The sequence below is a fragment of the Octopus bimaculoides genome, chromosome 15 (assembly GCF_046866305.1).
Source record: "Octopus bimaculoides isolate indiv1 chromosome 15, ASM4686630v1, whole genome shotgun sequence".
NCBI lineage: Eukaryota > Metazoa > Mollusca > Cephalopoda > Octopoda > Octopodidae > Octopus > Octopus bimaculoides.
This window is the reverse complement of record NC_142942.1, coordinates 23,585,749-23,602,667: the sequence shown is the minus strand read 5'-3', so window position 1 is coordinate 23,602,667 and position 16,919 is coordinate 23,585,749. Positions and strand designations below refer to the sequence as shown.

General features: G+C 40.1%; 1 protein-coding gene across 2 annotated transcripts in view; it reads right to left on the bottom strand.

Annotated features, from left to right (window-relative positions):
• The window catches only part of LOC106874120 (uncharacterized), a 137,426-nt gene that overhangs the window by 20,699 nt on the left and 99,808 nt on the right, over positions 1-16,919 (bottom strand). The window contains exon 5 of one of the 2 annotated variants that reach the window (XM_014921730.3): positions 9,867-9,956. The exons of the other annotated variant lie outside the window; for it this stretch is intronic. Within the exon in view, the coding sequence (XP_014777216.1) occupies positions 9,867-9,956 (90 nt within the window). The remainder of the gene's footprint in view (positions 1-9,866; positions 9,957-16,919) is intronic. 2 annotated transcript variants of the gene reach the window in all.

Here is a 16,919-nt window from a genome sequence, read left to right as displayed (position 1 = left end):
TCACACACACACAAGCGCATGCATACACGCACACATTTCAAGTTGAGGTTTCTTTCAATGTGTTATAACAGCAAGTTTCCTCTCACTCTTTAAGGTGTATAGATGAATGAATGTGTGTATGTGTGTATTGATATATATTTGTGTTAAGTTGTATTTGACACGCTTGAGCACACTCAGATGTGGAAAGATGACCTTCTTCAGCAGAAGTAGTGCTGAGAGGAAGTTTTCCTAAATGACACGTGTGAAAACGCACATCAGTGTCATAGGATTATAGAATGTATGTGTTTCTGTGTTGTTTGATGTTGTCAGCTACAAACAGCAAAGCATCAGTCACAGCCCAATAAGAATGAATTTGTTCTTATATTACAACAGCAAATGGTAATGTTTGTTGATGTGCATAAAGTGAAGCTAGAGTTAAAGAAAGTTACACAAAGCAGCATTGAATAAAATAGATTTATGTAAAGCCACATTATTTAACACATTCAATCACACTACCCAGATGTGGGGAGACCTGGCTGCAGAAATATAGATTCATAGGCACAGGAAGTGAGATGAATGACCACTACGGTCAAGTTAAGAGCTTTACGTACATTATCATCATCCAGTCTGCTTCTGCTAAAGCGATTTGGTTACCACTATAATTAGTAGTATTACTAGTTGTGATATAAGAGGGAAATGTAGGAGAAATCACGATAAAACACAAAAGCTGAAACCATTTCTTCCAACACTAGTTTCACTATTCTGGTTGTTTGGAACTCAGATATTGGATGTTGCAAGAGCAATTTGGATGCTTAATCACAATGAAACATCAAAAGCTAACATTTCATTGCATTATGTTACAGAGATGGACCGTTGTTGCACTTGGAATATCCAAAGCAGAGTTCTTCCAAAGCAACCACAATGATGAAACATAAGTATGCTCCTTTGCCCCTTTCTCTCTTCTCTAGACTTTTTCTCTCTTTCCGACAAAGAGCCAATGCTCAAAACGTCTTTTCCACTCCTATTTTCTCATCTAAAACTCTCACTGAGCATTAATCTAATACATTCACTGTCCCCCCCCCCCACTTGGCAACCAGTGTTGGTGTGTTTATGTCCTTCTAACTTAGCAGTTCAGCAAAACAGACCAATAGAATAAGTACTAAGATTAAGAAAAAAGTACAGGGGTTGATTTGTTCGACTAAAATTCTTCAAGGCAAGTGCCCCAGCATGGCCGCAGTCTAATGACTGAAACAAGGAAAAGAAAGACGAAAGATACACTAGAGCCCTATAAGGCAGATTGGCTGACCTGACCCCTGTAAGGTATAATGCTTTAATTGGCCCTTGTTAAGGGCATACTGGTTGAATAATTCCCTTCAAATATGGTGGCGACTGTGTGTGTGTGTGGATAAACACATACATATATATATGTAGTTGTGAGGATGCATGTGTTGATGAGTGTAACTGTCAGGATGTGTGTGCATATTCATGCTTGTGTATAGATGACTGTGTGTGTGTGTATAGAAACATGTTTGTTGTGCAGTTAGTTGTCTGTATGCTTCTGTGTGTGTGAGACATAGACAAAACATCAAATGTACTCTGTCACCTCTTTGCATTCAACAGCTTCCTGGTTTGACACTTTATACGGTTCTGTGTGTGTGTGTGTGCAGATATACATCTGATATGTGCCGACACACACACACACACACATTCATATACATATATGTGTGTATGTCCATATCCATGTGTGTATATACAAAGTTTACAGTGTACAGAAGGAGGTATTTTTTTAGTTGTTGTTGACGTTAAAGTGTGTGTGCGGGGGGGGGGGGGATAATAGGTGAGTGGGTGGTTATAGCTGTCCTTCACCTCTGAACACAACTTTTATATATACACACACACACACACACACAGCCAACCAATATCCAGTGACACAACGACTACCACCACCACCTCATCACTGTCCCTTTTATTCCCCCACCATCATCACCAGAAAGAGTGGGGGGGGTGCAGCTTAACATGACCACCACCACCAACACCTCTATAACTGCCAACTATAGATAAGGACATTGGGAGAAAGAGAGGAGAGAAAGAAGCACATAGGTAGGTGGGGAGGGAGGGAGTGTAGAAGGGTATCAAACAAGGGAGTTGTGAAAAGTGCAACCAAGGGTCTCTTCCTTTATGTTGTACCCTTAATCTACCCTTCCACCCTGTATAGCTCTTTACAGCAAGATACTTTATGGGTGACCACCCTCATGTTATAGCATTTCTTACTGTCCACCACCATGTCTTCCACTCCCACCCCACAAACCACCACTGACAAGGCAACCTGTAAATGGTCAGTCAATCTACTAGAAACAACAGTCAAATTCCCTTCAAATAACACTCTTCTCTCTTGGAAAACAAAAAAAAAAACAGTCAATGTAGTCCATTAATACTTCTGAAAAAAGATGAGATGGCCATGGTTGGATTGTCTTTGATCATGAAGTCTACGCAAAACCTACGACTAAACAAACAACAAGCCTTCAGTGTCAGTCATGGAGTGTGTTTGCATGTTGTGAAGAGAGGTTGCTGGACTTGCTAGAAATGTCAACCAAATCTCTCATAAAAGAAAGTAAAATGGACAATGAATAATAGGCAGTGCTCCAGCATGGCCACAGTCTAATGACTGAAACAAATAAAAGATAAAACAAAGTTATGTCACAATGGGCTTCTTTCAGTTTCCATCTACCAAATCCACTTACATGGCCTTGGTTGGTGCACTTAACCAAGATGGCCCCCACATGTAGGACTGAGCTGGAAACCATGTGCTTGGGAAGCAAACTTCTTACCACACAGTCCCACCAGGACCCCACCCATCCGTCCGTCTGTCCGTCCATCCATGCACAACAACATACACATGTACACACCCACATGCATATATATATATATATATATATATACACACACACACACACATATATATATATATACATACACATACACACACACACACATGAACACACCACATGTCTGTAGTTTTGAAAATCTTGTTAACTAGTCATTTCTATTCCATAATTACACCACCAACTGAGAGAGAGTGTATACAATTTACAAGTTACAGGCTGTATAATATAACCTTGGAATCTTATATTACAACTACTGAGCATCTATAATAATCTGTCTGTGCGTCATGTTTAACACTTTTTCTAATTAAGGTTTATATTGTATTTTTTTTTTATTTGGATTTTGTAATTACAGAATTACATTAAAAAATAACCAAGAACCATGCCTGTTATACACACGGTGCGGTGAACAAACTGTCATCTAAATTACGCAAAAATGAAAATAACACTGATATCAAATTTTAACAGATAAATTTACCAAAATTACATATAAAATATCTTGAAATACTGAAGAGGAAATTTATTCAATAAAATCGCCACTGGCTTCAACCATGGCCTCCAGATGATTTCAGAATCTCCTGTAACTCTTCCTTGTTTAAGTTGGTGAATGTCGCCATAATCCTTGCCGTCTGTCCATCTTTGGTATTACAAGGAGTTTTCTTGGTCTCTCGCTCAGCTGTGTCCTACACATAATAATCAAGGGGGTTGCTGTCTGGGGAGTTAGGTGGCCAGATGTTAGGGGTGATGTGGTCTCAGAAATTGTCTGACAGCCATGACTGGGTTCTCCTGCTTGTGTGGCAGGGTGCAGAGTCCTGTTGCTAGACATAGGGTCTTCCAGCAGCCACCATCTTAACCAGGGCAGCACTACCTCCTCCAGACACTTGATGTAGGCCTCCATGTTAAGACTGAGGCCATATGGGAAGTTGAAAAGAGGCATAATGTCACCATCACTATTGATCACTCCAAACTCCATGATGTTAACTGGATGGGAAGCAAACTTCTTACTACACAGCCGCGCCTCTGCCTATTCCACGCAGCCATAATTCTGAGAAGAGGATGTGAGCTGATATCATCAATCCTACCATTTGGCCGGGACTTTATTTTATTAAGCTTGAAAGGAAGAAGTCAGTGGGATTTGAACTCAGAACATAAAGAGATGGAACATATATGGCAAAGCACTAATGATTCTACCAGCTTGACGCAATAATAATAATAATAATAATAATAATTGATACTAGAGTGGGAGAGAAAAAAACATAAGAAAAAGAGAGAAATATAAAGTTGTAAATGCAAACTTGAGGGAATATGGAATTACTGTAAAGTCACCCTTATCCCAGTTGTAATTGGAGCCTTAGGGACAGCAGCAAGGAGTTGAAATGGTTGGCTGAAGATATTGAATATGGAGGGGAATTTCCTGCCGACTCAACAGGAAGCCAGCTTGATTGGGACAGCAAGGACCATAGGAAAGGTGTTGAATGTCTAAGGTTGCTGGATGCAGCTTGATATCGAGAAAACCAACACTGGCAGAATAACAACAAAATGCTGAGTGAAGGAGGATAATGATGATGGTGATGATGATGACAACGACAGGGATTTTTTTTTATTTGTCACAAGGGCTTTAAATGAGGAGGACATTACAAGGCCATTTTACATTTTGTAATCTAATAATAGTAATAATAATAATCCCCCAGTACACTAAGTGGTTGGTGTTAGGAAGGGCATCCAGCTGTAGAAACCCTGCCAAAGCAGACATGGAACCTGGTGGTGCCCTCTGGCTTGCCTGTTCTTGTCAAACCATCCAATACATTCCAGCATAGAAAAAGGGACGTTAAATAATAATTATTTGAAATCTTTTGCAAAATGCTGGCAATTTTAAGGGGAGGGGTGATTAGTTGATTACACTGACCCCAATATGTGGCTGGTATTTTATGTTATTGATCTTGAAAAGATGAAAAGCAAAAGGTGACTCTGGTGGAATTTGAACTCATAAACACAAGGAACCAAAAGAGATGCCACCAAGCATTTTGTCCAATGCACTAATGAGTCTGCCAGCTCCGATGCCACGAGAATAATATTCTTCAAAATGCCTTCACACTAAATTGTAAGCAAAGATATGAGAGGAGCTGGTACGTAATTGGCTGTGCAGAGAGAGAGAGAGAGAGAAAGAGTGTGTATATGTCCCCTTTTCTGTCCTTTTTCCATGTATAGGGATTACTTAAGTTAGTGTGTTTAGGAAACATATTACATAGCTCTCTTGGAAGGTTCCAGATTCAAAGAGATAGGTTAATTAGATTATTCAAGAATACAAGGCGGGTGGGGCGGGGGGCCTGAGGAACCCCTGCAGAAGTTGGTAATTATATACGGGGAGGGGGAGGGGAGGTCGGGTGTCAGATGGGATGGAGATTATTCAGATTGGGGCAAGTTTTTTTCTCTCTTTTGTTGTGGTAAAGAGAAAGTTTCCTGTATTTATTACACTTATATACATACATAGACATCTATACATATACACAGACCTATATATATATATATATATATATATATATATATATATATATATATATACACACACATACACAGACATATATACAAATAGATATATATATACATATACAAACATATATACGTTTATATATATATATATATATATATACATATACATGTGTGTGCGTGCATATATAGATTTCATATAGGTATGTAAGCATGAATGCATATGTACACACACACACTTGTATGAGATATATACACACACACATATGTATATACACACACACATATGTAACACACTCACAGTAATCTATATATACATGTGTTTATTAAAGAAAATAAACATCACACAAGTAAGGTAAATATATTGTCACAACCACAGCATACCATTGCCACCACCACCACCGCCGCCGCCACCAGCATTGCTGTAATCACTACCACGACCAATACTATGCCCATAACCACTACTACCACTACTACCACTATCACCACTACTGTGATGGCCATCACCATCACCATCACCATTGCCATCATCATCATCATCATCATCATCATCACTACCACCACCACCACCACCACATGGAAGGAATTAGGTCAAAGCATAGGATTTGAAAGAAAGATATACAAAGAGGAAGAGGGAAGGAAGAGGAGGAGGAAGAACGAGTGGAAAAAAAAAATCCCCACAAGTGTCATGATGGTGGGGGGGGGGATGGTGGTGGTGGTGGGGACTTTATTTTCAGATTACCAAAAAGATTTAAAAAAAAATATATTTTCCAATTAAGTATAAGGAATTTCTCTGCCCCCCCCCCTCCATCCCCCCACCGCACCCATTTCCATTTTCCCCATCCTCTGCCACCACCCGATTCTAGGGTATCGGATTTACCTCCACATCACCGCCACCACCAACAGTAATATTATCATCAACAACAACAACAACAACACTAGCATGAATATTATTTATCAGTAACCCTAACACCAACAGCAGCAGCATCAACGACAACCACAGTCTCATTATCTTTAGCAGCATCATCATCATCATCATCACCATCATCATCATCAGCAGCAGCCAGAGCAGCATCACTATCAACTGCTGCAGCACTACCAGCAGCAGCTCAGAACCTTCCCGGGCAGCAGAGAGAGAGGCGGGGTATTTTTAGAATCAGGAAGTTAGGACAATTTCTGGAGGAACCAAAGCAAGGAGAGAGAGAGAGAGAGAGAGAGAAGCTGACAAATTGTAAAGCACATTTGAGCTTGAGGACAGAGTGGTGGAGAGGATGCCTTTCCCAGCCTTTCTCCTTGTTATGTCAGGGTGAGAGGGGTGGAGCAATGGGTGCATGGGGATTGTACCTTACACAATCTTGGGCAGAATAGGGGACAAAAAAGATCTTAAAGGTTTCCTTTTATCAAACTTTGTTTCTTCAATATGTCAATCTTTACCTTTCATTCTATCTACTGTGTGTGTGTGTGTGTGTCCTACTCAAAACCCCAGAAAAAAGAAAAAAACAAAAAAGAAAAAAAACATCACAGATTTCAGGGGGTGCACTGAGCCCAGTAAATGACTGGTATCTTATACTGAGTGAGTCAAAATGATGAAAGGTGAAGTCAACTGTTGATGGAATTTGAACTTAGAACGAAAAGACACCAGACTAAATGCTGCAAAGAGAGAGACATATGGTTTGGTGATCCACTGATTCTGCAATTCAGAAGAACCAAGAAGTTTGGACAATTTTTGGAGGAAGCACAGGAAGCGAGGGAAAGGAAGAGGAAAGATAATTATGGTGAAAAAGGGAGGGGGAAAAAAAGGGACGATGGTAGATGAATGGGTGGGAAATGGAAGAATATATTAGTTCCAAGTCTTGGCACAAAACCAGCAACATTAGGGGAAGCGGGTAAGTCAATTCCATCAAACCCCAGACCGTAGTATTTAGCTGGTACTTATTTTACTGACCCTGGAAGGACAAAAGGCAAAGGCAACCTCAGCGGAATTTGAACTCAGAACATGAAGACAGGCGAAGTGCCGCCAAGCATTTGGTCTGATGTGATAACAACTCTGCCAGTTCATTGCATCAAAGCAGAGCAGCTTCACAAAGCAAGAACTGACGCATGATGCGTTAACCTTCATCTGGTGGGGGTTATTTCCTGGCTGGTGCCTGGTAAAGGATGCTGGAGTGCCATTATCCAGCAGAACAGCTTAAGAACTGGTTACTACGGTTGGTGGTTCTATGCCATGCTCCACTGCATCTGCTTTTTTCCATTTTTTTTTTATAAGGGAGACTTCATGCAGTACAACCTTGGCACTGGTTTGTCCAACTCATCTTTAAGGAACAAGTAGACCCCTGCAGGCAGCTCTCCTATTGAAGTTGATATTAAGAAATTTGCCCTTTTGGGGTTTTGAGTAGGACACACACACACACACACAGTAGATAGAATGAAAGGTAAAGATTGACATATTGAAGAAACAAAGTGAAGGATAGATAAATAGAATGAAGAAATAGTAGTGCAGATGACCATTTACCAATCTACTATAGACTGGTTTCTTGTTTCTATATCTTGCTGGGTAGAGAGATAGATAGGTAGATATTCAGACTGATAGATAGATAGATAGATAAGTAGAGATAGATAGGTAGACAGATAAGTAGAGAGAGAGAGAGATAGGTAGACAGAAAAAAAGAAAAGACAGACAGACAGATAAATAGATAGACTGAGAGATAGATAGACCGGCATTAAAGGACCAATACAAAATTGTATTATTAAAGGAGTGGCAATGGTGATGATGATGTTTATGGTGGTGGTGGTGGAAGAAGTAGGAAGGAGGTTGCTACTCCAAACAGTTCACCAATGGTCACCAAAGAGGGTTTCCAGTATCCTCAAATGGGGCCTCAATAACTCAATAAATAATCAAACTTTCAATATCTATCAATAACAAAATGATAAAAGAAAATTTCCATAGCAACGAAGGGCAGAATGGTTAATTAAGGTTATAGTTTCATTCATGAGGATGGTGTTTGTTGTTATTGCTGTTGTTTATTTTCAGGCATAGAGTATCTTGGACTACATCATTTAATACGTCCTTCCTTTTTATTCTATTTTGGTTTAAAGGGGATTCAGTTGCTATTTCTAGCATTTCAAGTGACACCATAGAAGCATTTTTGTAGGTGGGTGGTGGTGGTGGTCGAGTTGTTCAGCTGTTTGAAAAGTGTCTGTACTAAACAAACACACACAAATACACACTCAGAAAGACAGGCAGACACACACTCACACATTCACATAAATACTTAGACAGATCCACACACACACACACACACACACATACATACAAACACATACACACATTACATTACATTCAATTTTCAAGAATGTCAAGAATGAAAATATGTAAAATATTTCTAAAAAGTTAAAACTTCAAAATAAAATAAGAAAAAAAAAATCTACTACTACTACTACCACTACTACCACTACTACTGTACTTTTAGCAGGTTAAAGCAACAAACGACATAAAAAAAGAAGTGTGTATTGGTATGGAGAGATATTTATTGGTGTATACAAGTATTTCAATGTGTGTGTGTATAGGTATTTGAATATGTGTGTGTATATAAGTACATACACACATATATACTTCCATACAGGTATATATTTAAGTAAACACACACATCCACATGTTTCAATGAGCTAGCAGTCCATTTCTTCAGTATTTCGGCAAAAAAAAATTCATATATATATATATGTGTGTGTGTGTGTACATACACACATGCATACATGTATATATAAATCTTGTTGCCATGTTTTATCAGTATGTGATATGACAAAAAAGAAAAGAAAAGAAAAACAGAGTATTGTTGTAAAGTAAATGTATTTTTTTAAATGTCGGCATAAATATGTAGTCAAATGGATACCGTTCGAATATTCCACGCTGGCAAAACTGTGTCGTAATGGAAGCATACTAACTAATCTGTTATGCTGTTTGATACACACGCAAACACATATATATATATATAATCATACACATACAGGCATATATGCATGCATATAAACACACACACATATGCACACGTGTATATTCATTGTTTGTGGATTTACCATGCTACCATTGGTTTCATATGAAACACTGCAATTATCAACTTCCCTTTTAAAAATATTGGTAAACTGTTTCCATTTTGGATAAGGTTACCAATGGTAGCATGAGAATTCCACAAAGAAAGAATGTACACACACACACACATGTGTGTGTGTGTATATAAAATCATACAGTTACTAACACTACTTCTATGTACATACATATAGGTTTGTGTTTGCCAAGCAGTTACTAAACCAAAGATGACTACAAGAAGAAGCTGGGGGGGGGGGAAGGCAGAGCAGTGACCTTAAGCCATTAAGCCAATACAATTACGAACTGACATCAACAAGCAGAAGAAGAGCAACACAAGCTACTACCAGAGAGAAAGAAACAAACAGAAACAGCAGATGGTGCCAACAACAACAACAACAACAACAACAATCAAAAGGTTTAAATGTCACTCCTACCTCCCCCTGAATCATGACAAAGTCGTTTATTCAGTGCAGAGACCAAATTTCTATGTTGGGCTGCTAGAGTTGTCTCCCCATTCGAAGAGCCTGCAAGACAATTTTTCTTTTAAATCTGCTGGAGATTAACATATATATACACTCACACACACACACACACCACCCCGTGTAAGAAATAAGTGTGTCTGTGCATGTATGATGTATATTTATGCAGGTGTGCATATGTACGTGCGTGTGTGTGTATACATATACACATATATATATATACACACAGACATATATACGCATACAAATGTATATACAAGCACATATATCTATATCTATATATACCATGTTATTTATATATAATAGCACACATTGTGTAATAATATATTTGCACATGAATCACACACACTTGCACACAATATTATGTGATATATATATGTGTGTATATATATATATCACATTGTGAACAACAACAAAAACAACAACAACAAATGAAACAGAAGATCCTTCCAAGACAATTCTATTTGATATCATCATCATCACCATCATCATCATCATCCATTGGTTCATTATCAGAAGAACTGCCAGCTGTTAAGAGAGAGAGAAGAGTCACAAAAGATCAAAACATATTGTTTCCCCTAACCCAACATCCTTTCATTATAATACTATAAGGGGTCTACTTAACCTTGGCATTTACAGGTAAGATATTCACACCCCCCTCAGTGATCTGGTATCATTGCCACCACCACCACCACTGCTGCCGCCGCCAACACCATCATCATCCAAACAAAATGCAGACTGAAGACTAAACACCAAAGCATTTTGAAATGACCCCCTCCCCCGCCCCCATTCTGCAAACAGACAAACCTTTACCACAATCACAGTTGCACAGACATATCACAATTCACAAATAAACATTGACATTAAACAGTGTCACAATAATAGACATAAGGAGTTTACAATAATAATAATAATAATAATAATAATAATAATAATCCTTTCTACTAAAGGCACAAGGCCTGAATTTGTGAGGAGGGGACTAGTTGATTACACTGACCCCAGTGTTTCATTGGTACTTAATTAATGGACCCCGAAAGGATGAAAGGCAAAGTCAACCTCGGTGGAATTTGAACTCAGAATGTAGTGGCAATCGAAATACCACTAAGCACTTCGTCCAGTGCGCTAACCATTCTGACAGCTTGCAGCCTTCATCCTAATAATAAATAGTAATAATTTGAAGGTTTGGTACAAAGCTAGCAGTTTTAGGGAAGGTGGGAGTTAGTTGATAACATCAGACTCAGTACTTGAGGGATGATAGGAGCTGCACGTGGAAGGCGCGAGAGCTGTATGGTGCTTGGAAGCCATAGTGTTTTATATCAAATAAAGCTTGGACGAAGTCAAATATATTTTTATTCTGTTTTACAACTCTAAAATAGGCTGAACAGCTCCATTGATCATCATCACCACCTAGAAGCAGCCATTGACAAACTGTGACCCACAGGACTTTCAGAATGGTTGCCAATGAATAATCACCTTGACTTCTTTTTAGTAATGTAACTCACCTGTTGATGAGTCTCATGCAGTCTGCTTCTCAAAAAAGGTTGCCTGTGCCTGACCAACAATCTCTCCAAGAGTATCATCAAACTTGGCTGTTATTAAATCCTATTATGCTAACAGAGGCCAAACTATGGCTTCCAAGCACCATACAGCTCTCACGCCTTCCACGTGTGGCCCCTATCACCCCTCCACCCCCTGTGATCATTACTTACTGCAACCACCTCTACCACCCTCCTCCTCCATTTTTACTTACCTCCTTACTCCTTGAGGATTTGTTCTGGCATCCCACCATCTTCCGAACTAATCCTGTCCACTCCTATTTAATGCAGGGTGGTCATGTATCTTTTCTATAGCAAGACACCTGTGCTTGTCCTCATACTTTAGCCCTTCCCTCCATCTCAAACACTCCCACCCACCCACCCATCTATGCAAGGGGTTTTTTTTTCCTTCACTGGTTCTTTTCCCTTTTTTTTTGTGTGTGTGGTTGTATACAGTCAACCATTACAGTTATGGTTTCACCTTGACCTTTGATAGCTGTTGGTCAACCAAAATACAATATCCACCAGCAGCCGGTTGGTCCAGTGACTGGCTGTACACAATATCAGAGCTAAAACAGTGTTGTTAACGAGAACAAAAAAATATTCCAGTGGATCAGCAGGTAAAATAACAACGACATTAGTGGCACATCAACTGAAACCTGTGCTTTCTTGCAATTGGCAACTGCAGCCTGTCGTTTTACATGCAATGTGTTACTTGTCACTTAACTGTGGCTTACATGTATGACATGAAAAATAATTACACAAACTTTTAATTAATACAACCTAGATTAACAAAGCAGACGGAGAGAGGGGTATCTCTGTGTTGTTGTTGTTGTTGCAAAATCCAGGTTGAGAATCGAACTTCTTACTGCAAAAAGTTACACAAGAGTTGTGTTATCCATCACAAAGAATAAGGAGCAACTGCCTGGGTCCCCTTAAAAGCTAGTCTCATGACTGGGGTTTGCATCCCCCCCCAACGCCCCTTAAGCCAGCCACCTTCCTACTTGCTCCATATTTCCACAACACACATGTCAGGACATGCAGAGGATCAGTTTCTATAAGGGAGGGGAGAGGTGGGGGGAGAAGGAAACTGAGAAATAACGAGAGTGGGAGAGATAGGAAGTAATGTGTGTGTGTGTGTGTGCGTGCGCACGCATGTATGTATGTATGTGTATATATATGTGTGTATCTACACACACATACACCATGTTATGATAGTGAAAGGGGGAGAGAAAGATAAAGAAGAAAAAGTGTTCCAGAAAGAGAGTGGGAGGGAAAGTGATATATCATATATATATATATATATATATATACACACACACACACATATCTGTCTGTCTGTCTCTCTCTCTCTCTATATAGATAGAAAGAGAGAGATAGAGGTAGATGGATAGAGAGAGTGTGTGTGTGTGTGTTGTTGAAAGTGAGAGAAACCATACAGGTGAGTGTAATCTTGTTTAGACATGCAGTGATGTGGGGGGGGTTGGTGGGTGTTAATTGGTACATGACAGGTAAGTGCCCCCTCCCTAATAATGGTAACAATGACTGCCACAACTCCCCATTAAGGTGGTGGTGGTGGTGTGTGTGTGTATGTTAAAAGTTGTGGTGATTCATGTATTAGTGGAAGCTGGGTTGGGGAGAAGGGAGTTAGGGAGTCAACATAATGGACAGACCAGTAGAAAGTACAGCTGGGGCGGGTGGTGGGTGGCGAGTTGACGCAAGGTAGGAAGGGTGAGAAGGAGAGAGAGAGAAGATTTTAACACAGTATTTATTACTTGGGTGGTATACATAGGATGAGGGGTGAGGTGGGAGGAGAGATTTACATTGGAGGGTGGGTGATTGGGTGGGTAGTGCCCGATTACCAAGATGGCTGTTGTGAAGGTGGAGGAAGTTATTGGATGGGGGGGGGCACTGATGGAGGGTTGGACAGGGGTCAGGGTGGAAATAGTAGCAGAGGTTGTTATTACCAAGAACAGGGTGTAAGTTAGAAAGGTATTAACTTCCACAAGGACACACAGACAGACATGCAGGAAGTGGGGGGGGGGGGAGAGGTGGTGACAACTTATTGGTACAAGAAAACTGAAAAGCCCATGTACTGCTTCTCCATCTTACACAACAAAGAAGGAGAAAGAGAAACAAAGAGATTACCAGATTTTGTCCATTTCACTCCCACCCCAACCTATTAGTTCATAGCCTTTATCTCTGAAGGAGAGAGTGGTGGTGGTTCCATCTCTCTGCTTTTGTCTATTACCTCCTCCCCACTAACCCTAACATCCATTCAGACTGAACACAACCAAAAACCTTTATAAGATTTACAAATGCCACAGAGTCACTAATCTCTGATAATCTCCCAAAGTGACCACCCAAAACACACACTTGCAAACTTTACGTCCACAAAATCTTCCTACTAACGATGGGTGGGTTACGAGAAAACATTTGAGAGGTGGTCAGTTTCTGGGCCTCGCTATAAAGCTTGGATAAAAGTGACATTGAAGTTGTTTTGCTGCTCAAATATCTCAGAGGAAGCAGAAATGGTCATCTAGTGGACAAATGATACAGAATGATCCAACCACTTTATAAATCAATCAATCCTAAGAGAAGGAACAGTGACTAATGACTTACTGGCCCTTCCAACAGGCATGACTAACATGATTGATAACCAGTGTGTTGAGATTTGTAAAAACAGGAAAACAAAAAAAGAAACTGGTGTGACTATAGTTTGTGTTTCAAACCATGTGGTTCCATGTTCAATCTCACTGTGCAATACATGAGGCAACTAAAGGCTACAGGTCAACAAATGCATTGTGAGTGGAATTGGTTGATAAAAATTTTATGGAAGTCTCTCATGTATGGTGTGGGTGTGGGTGTGAGTGAAGTGAATGTCTACATCCTGCAATGTGTGTGTGGGAGGGAGAGAGAAGTGATAGATACTTTTTTACAGTTTTTATATCTGAATTTGTCAAATGGAAGATTCCTTATTTTTCTCAACCCAGATGGCCCTTCAGAAGGAAATTATTCTCTGCCCCTGTACCACTTAGACACCTCATCTCTACACACGTCATCACTCAGTGTTTCTCCTTAATTATTTGTCTAGGGACCCCTTTGAATCCTATTGTACCCCCCACTCCAGCCAGTCAATGTTTTAAAAAAAAATCCTATTATATTCTTAGAATTAAATATTAGGAATTGTATTAAAACAAGGGTTAAAATATTTTTTGACTTGTAAAGCTGTAACCAATTTATTGCAGATAAATTTTAATGATGAAATCTTATATGGATCTCACCCGCAAGGGCCATATGAACCCTAGTGAAGAATGACTGTCATAGAAAATGTCAAGGGAATATACACAAAAACAGCCAAGGAGTTTCTATGTGGTCACTCAAATTGGTAGAAATAGCAGCCAAATGACATTCCACTGCTTAAAACTTGGAAGGACATGTAAGATAATGTAACAACAGAATGGTCTTGACTGGAACATTTATGATCAGGGGTTTGTTGGATAAGGGTTAAAAGAGGGGGGGCATTAAACAACATTTTGTCTCCAACAATTCTTTACCACCCCCACCATCACCAACCCCTCCTTCCAGTGCAGCCAACTCCCCACCTCCCACCGCCACCACGTCTTTGTTAGGTTGCTGTTCCTGTTTCATTGTAAATGTTTATGTATTTAATTGTTTGTCTCTCTTTCTCCCCACATATCTTATCTTCAGGAATATCTGGACCCCCACCCCAGCACCACTAAGTCCATCCACTCGCCCACAGAGAGAGGGGGGGGGGGTAGAGAGTGAGGATTCAGGTTTCATTCCCATACAATGGTCAAAAGTCTCGATGAGAACAAGCAATGCTGCTGCCACTGCCACCACCACTCACCACTCACCACTCACCACTCACCACTCACCACCACTCACTGGCCAGTTCTATTAACACATTTTAAAAGGAAGAGATAGATAGGTAGATAGGTAGATAGAGAGGGAGGGAGGGAGATATTTTACCAGTAAAGGTGTTATGTGTGTGTGTGTGTGTGTGTGTGCAGAAAGAAAACCCTGAACAGAAAACTCATATGCATTACACACACCCACATGTACGCACTCACACAAACACACACACACCCACATGTACGCACTCACACAAACACACACACACCCACATGTATGCACTCACACACATTTGAAGATTTGAAAAGCCACAAAAGAAAAGGAATCAGTTTACAGAGACAACAAAATATCCAATGCTACAGTTGACAGATTGGAGACGGGGGGGGGGGGAGAGACATAGAGCGGGGGGGGGGGAAGTCTCTCTCTCTCTCTCTCTTACTGTCTGTGCAGGAAAGAGACTGGAGAGGAGGAGAGGCAAGATGGCTGGGAAATCTCTTCTCAGCACCCCCCCTCTTGGCTTCCCTGCATTGATGATAAGACCCCCAAAAGGGGGGAGAGAGAGAGAGAAAGACAAGCTGGGGGTATCTCTCTAACCCTGTTTTAACAGTTGACACACTGGAAAAGAAAGCTGACACACACACACACACACACAGTTTGGAGGTCCTTCTTTCTCACCTGAACTGTTGTCTGATGTGAGAGAGAGGGAGAGAGAGAGAGGGAGAGAGAGAGAGGGAGAGGTGTGGAAGGAGGGGGTCACTCTTTCACCTGTACTGTTGACAAACAGGAAAATGTGGGAGAGAGAGAGAGAGAGAGAGAGGGAGAGAGAGAGAGAGAGACAGAGAGACAGAGAGAGAGAGAGAAAGCTTTATTGCTTTTACAGGATTTGCAAAGAGGTTAGGTTAGTGGAAGGAATGTGTGTGTGTGTGCGTGTGTGTGTTTGCAGTTTATAACAATTTTTTTTTTCCTGTAATATTATATTTTGGCTACAAATTACCAAATAAAGGTGTCTCCAAACATTTCTCAGCCTTGCAAAGGCGCAACTGTGTTTTTCTTTCAACTTGCCAACTGACCAGACAACACACACACACACACACACACACTGTGTGATAATAAAAGGATTTCAATCTCTCTCTTTAACACTAGTGTGTGTGTGTTTGTGTATACTATTATTCTGAGTTCTGTTTTGCTTGTTCTAAGCCTAACCTGTATACATCTATCTATATACATACACAACACAAAAGCATAAATCTTAATGCATACATGTGTGTGTGTGTGTGTGTGTGTATATATATATTCACACTGAAAGTAATGAAATGTGGTGTTATTTGACAGGAAAACATTGAAAGTGAAGCATGAATTTTGGTTGGAAAGAAATTAGGAGAGAAAACTCCACTGGATGGGATATATTTGTCAACATCATCTCCGCAGGGTCCATACACTACATTTTCCTGTTGAGTCAACACACAATGTCTGTCTACCCAGTTAATGGTTACACAGTGCATCTACCCGGTCAACACACCCTGACACATAACAATGTGTTTAGAAATAGAGAGATAATTGAAGAGAGTGTTGACACAAATATCAATAAATATATATC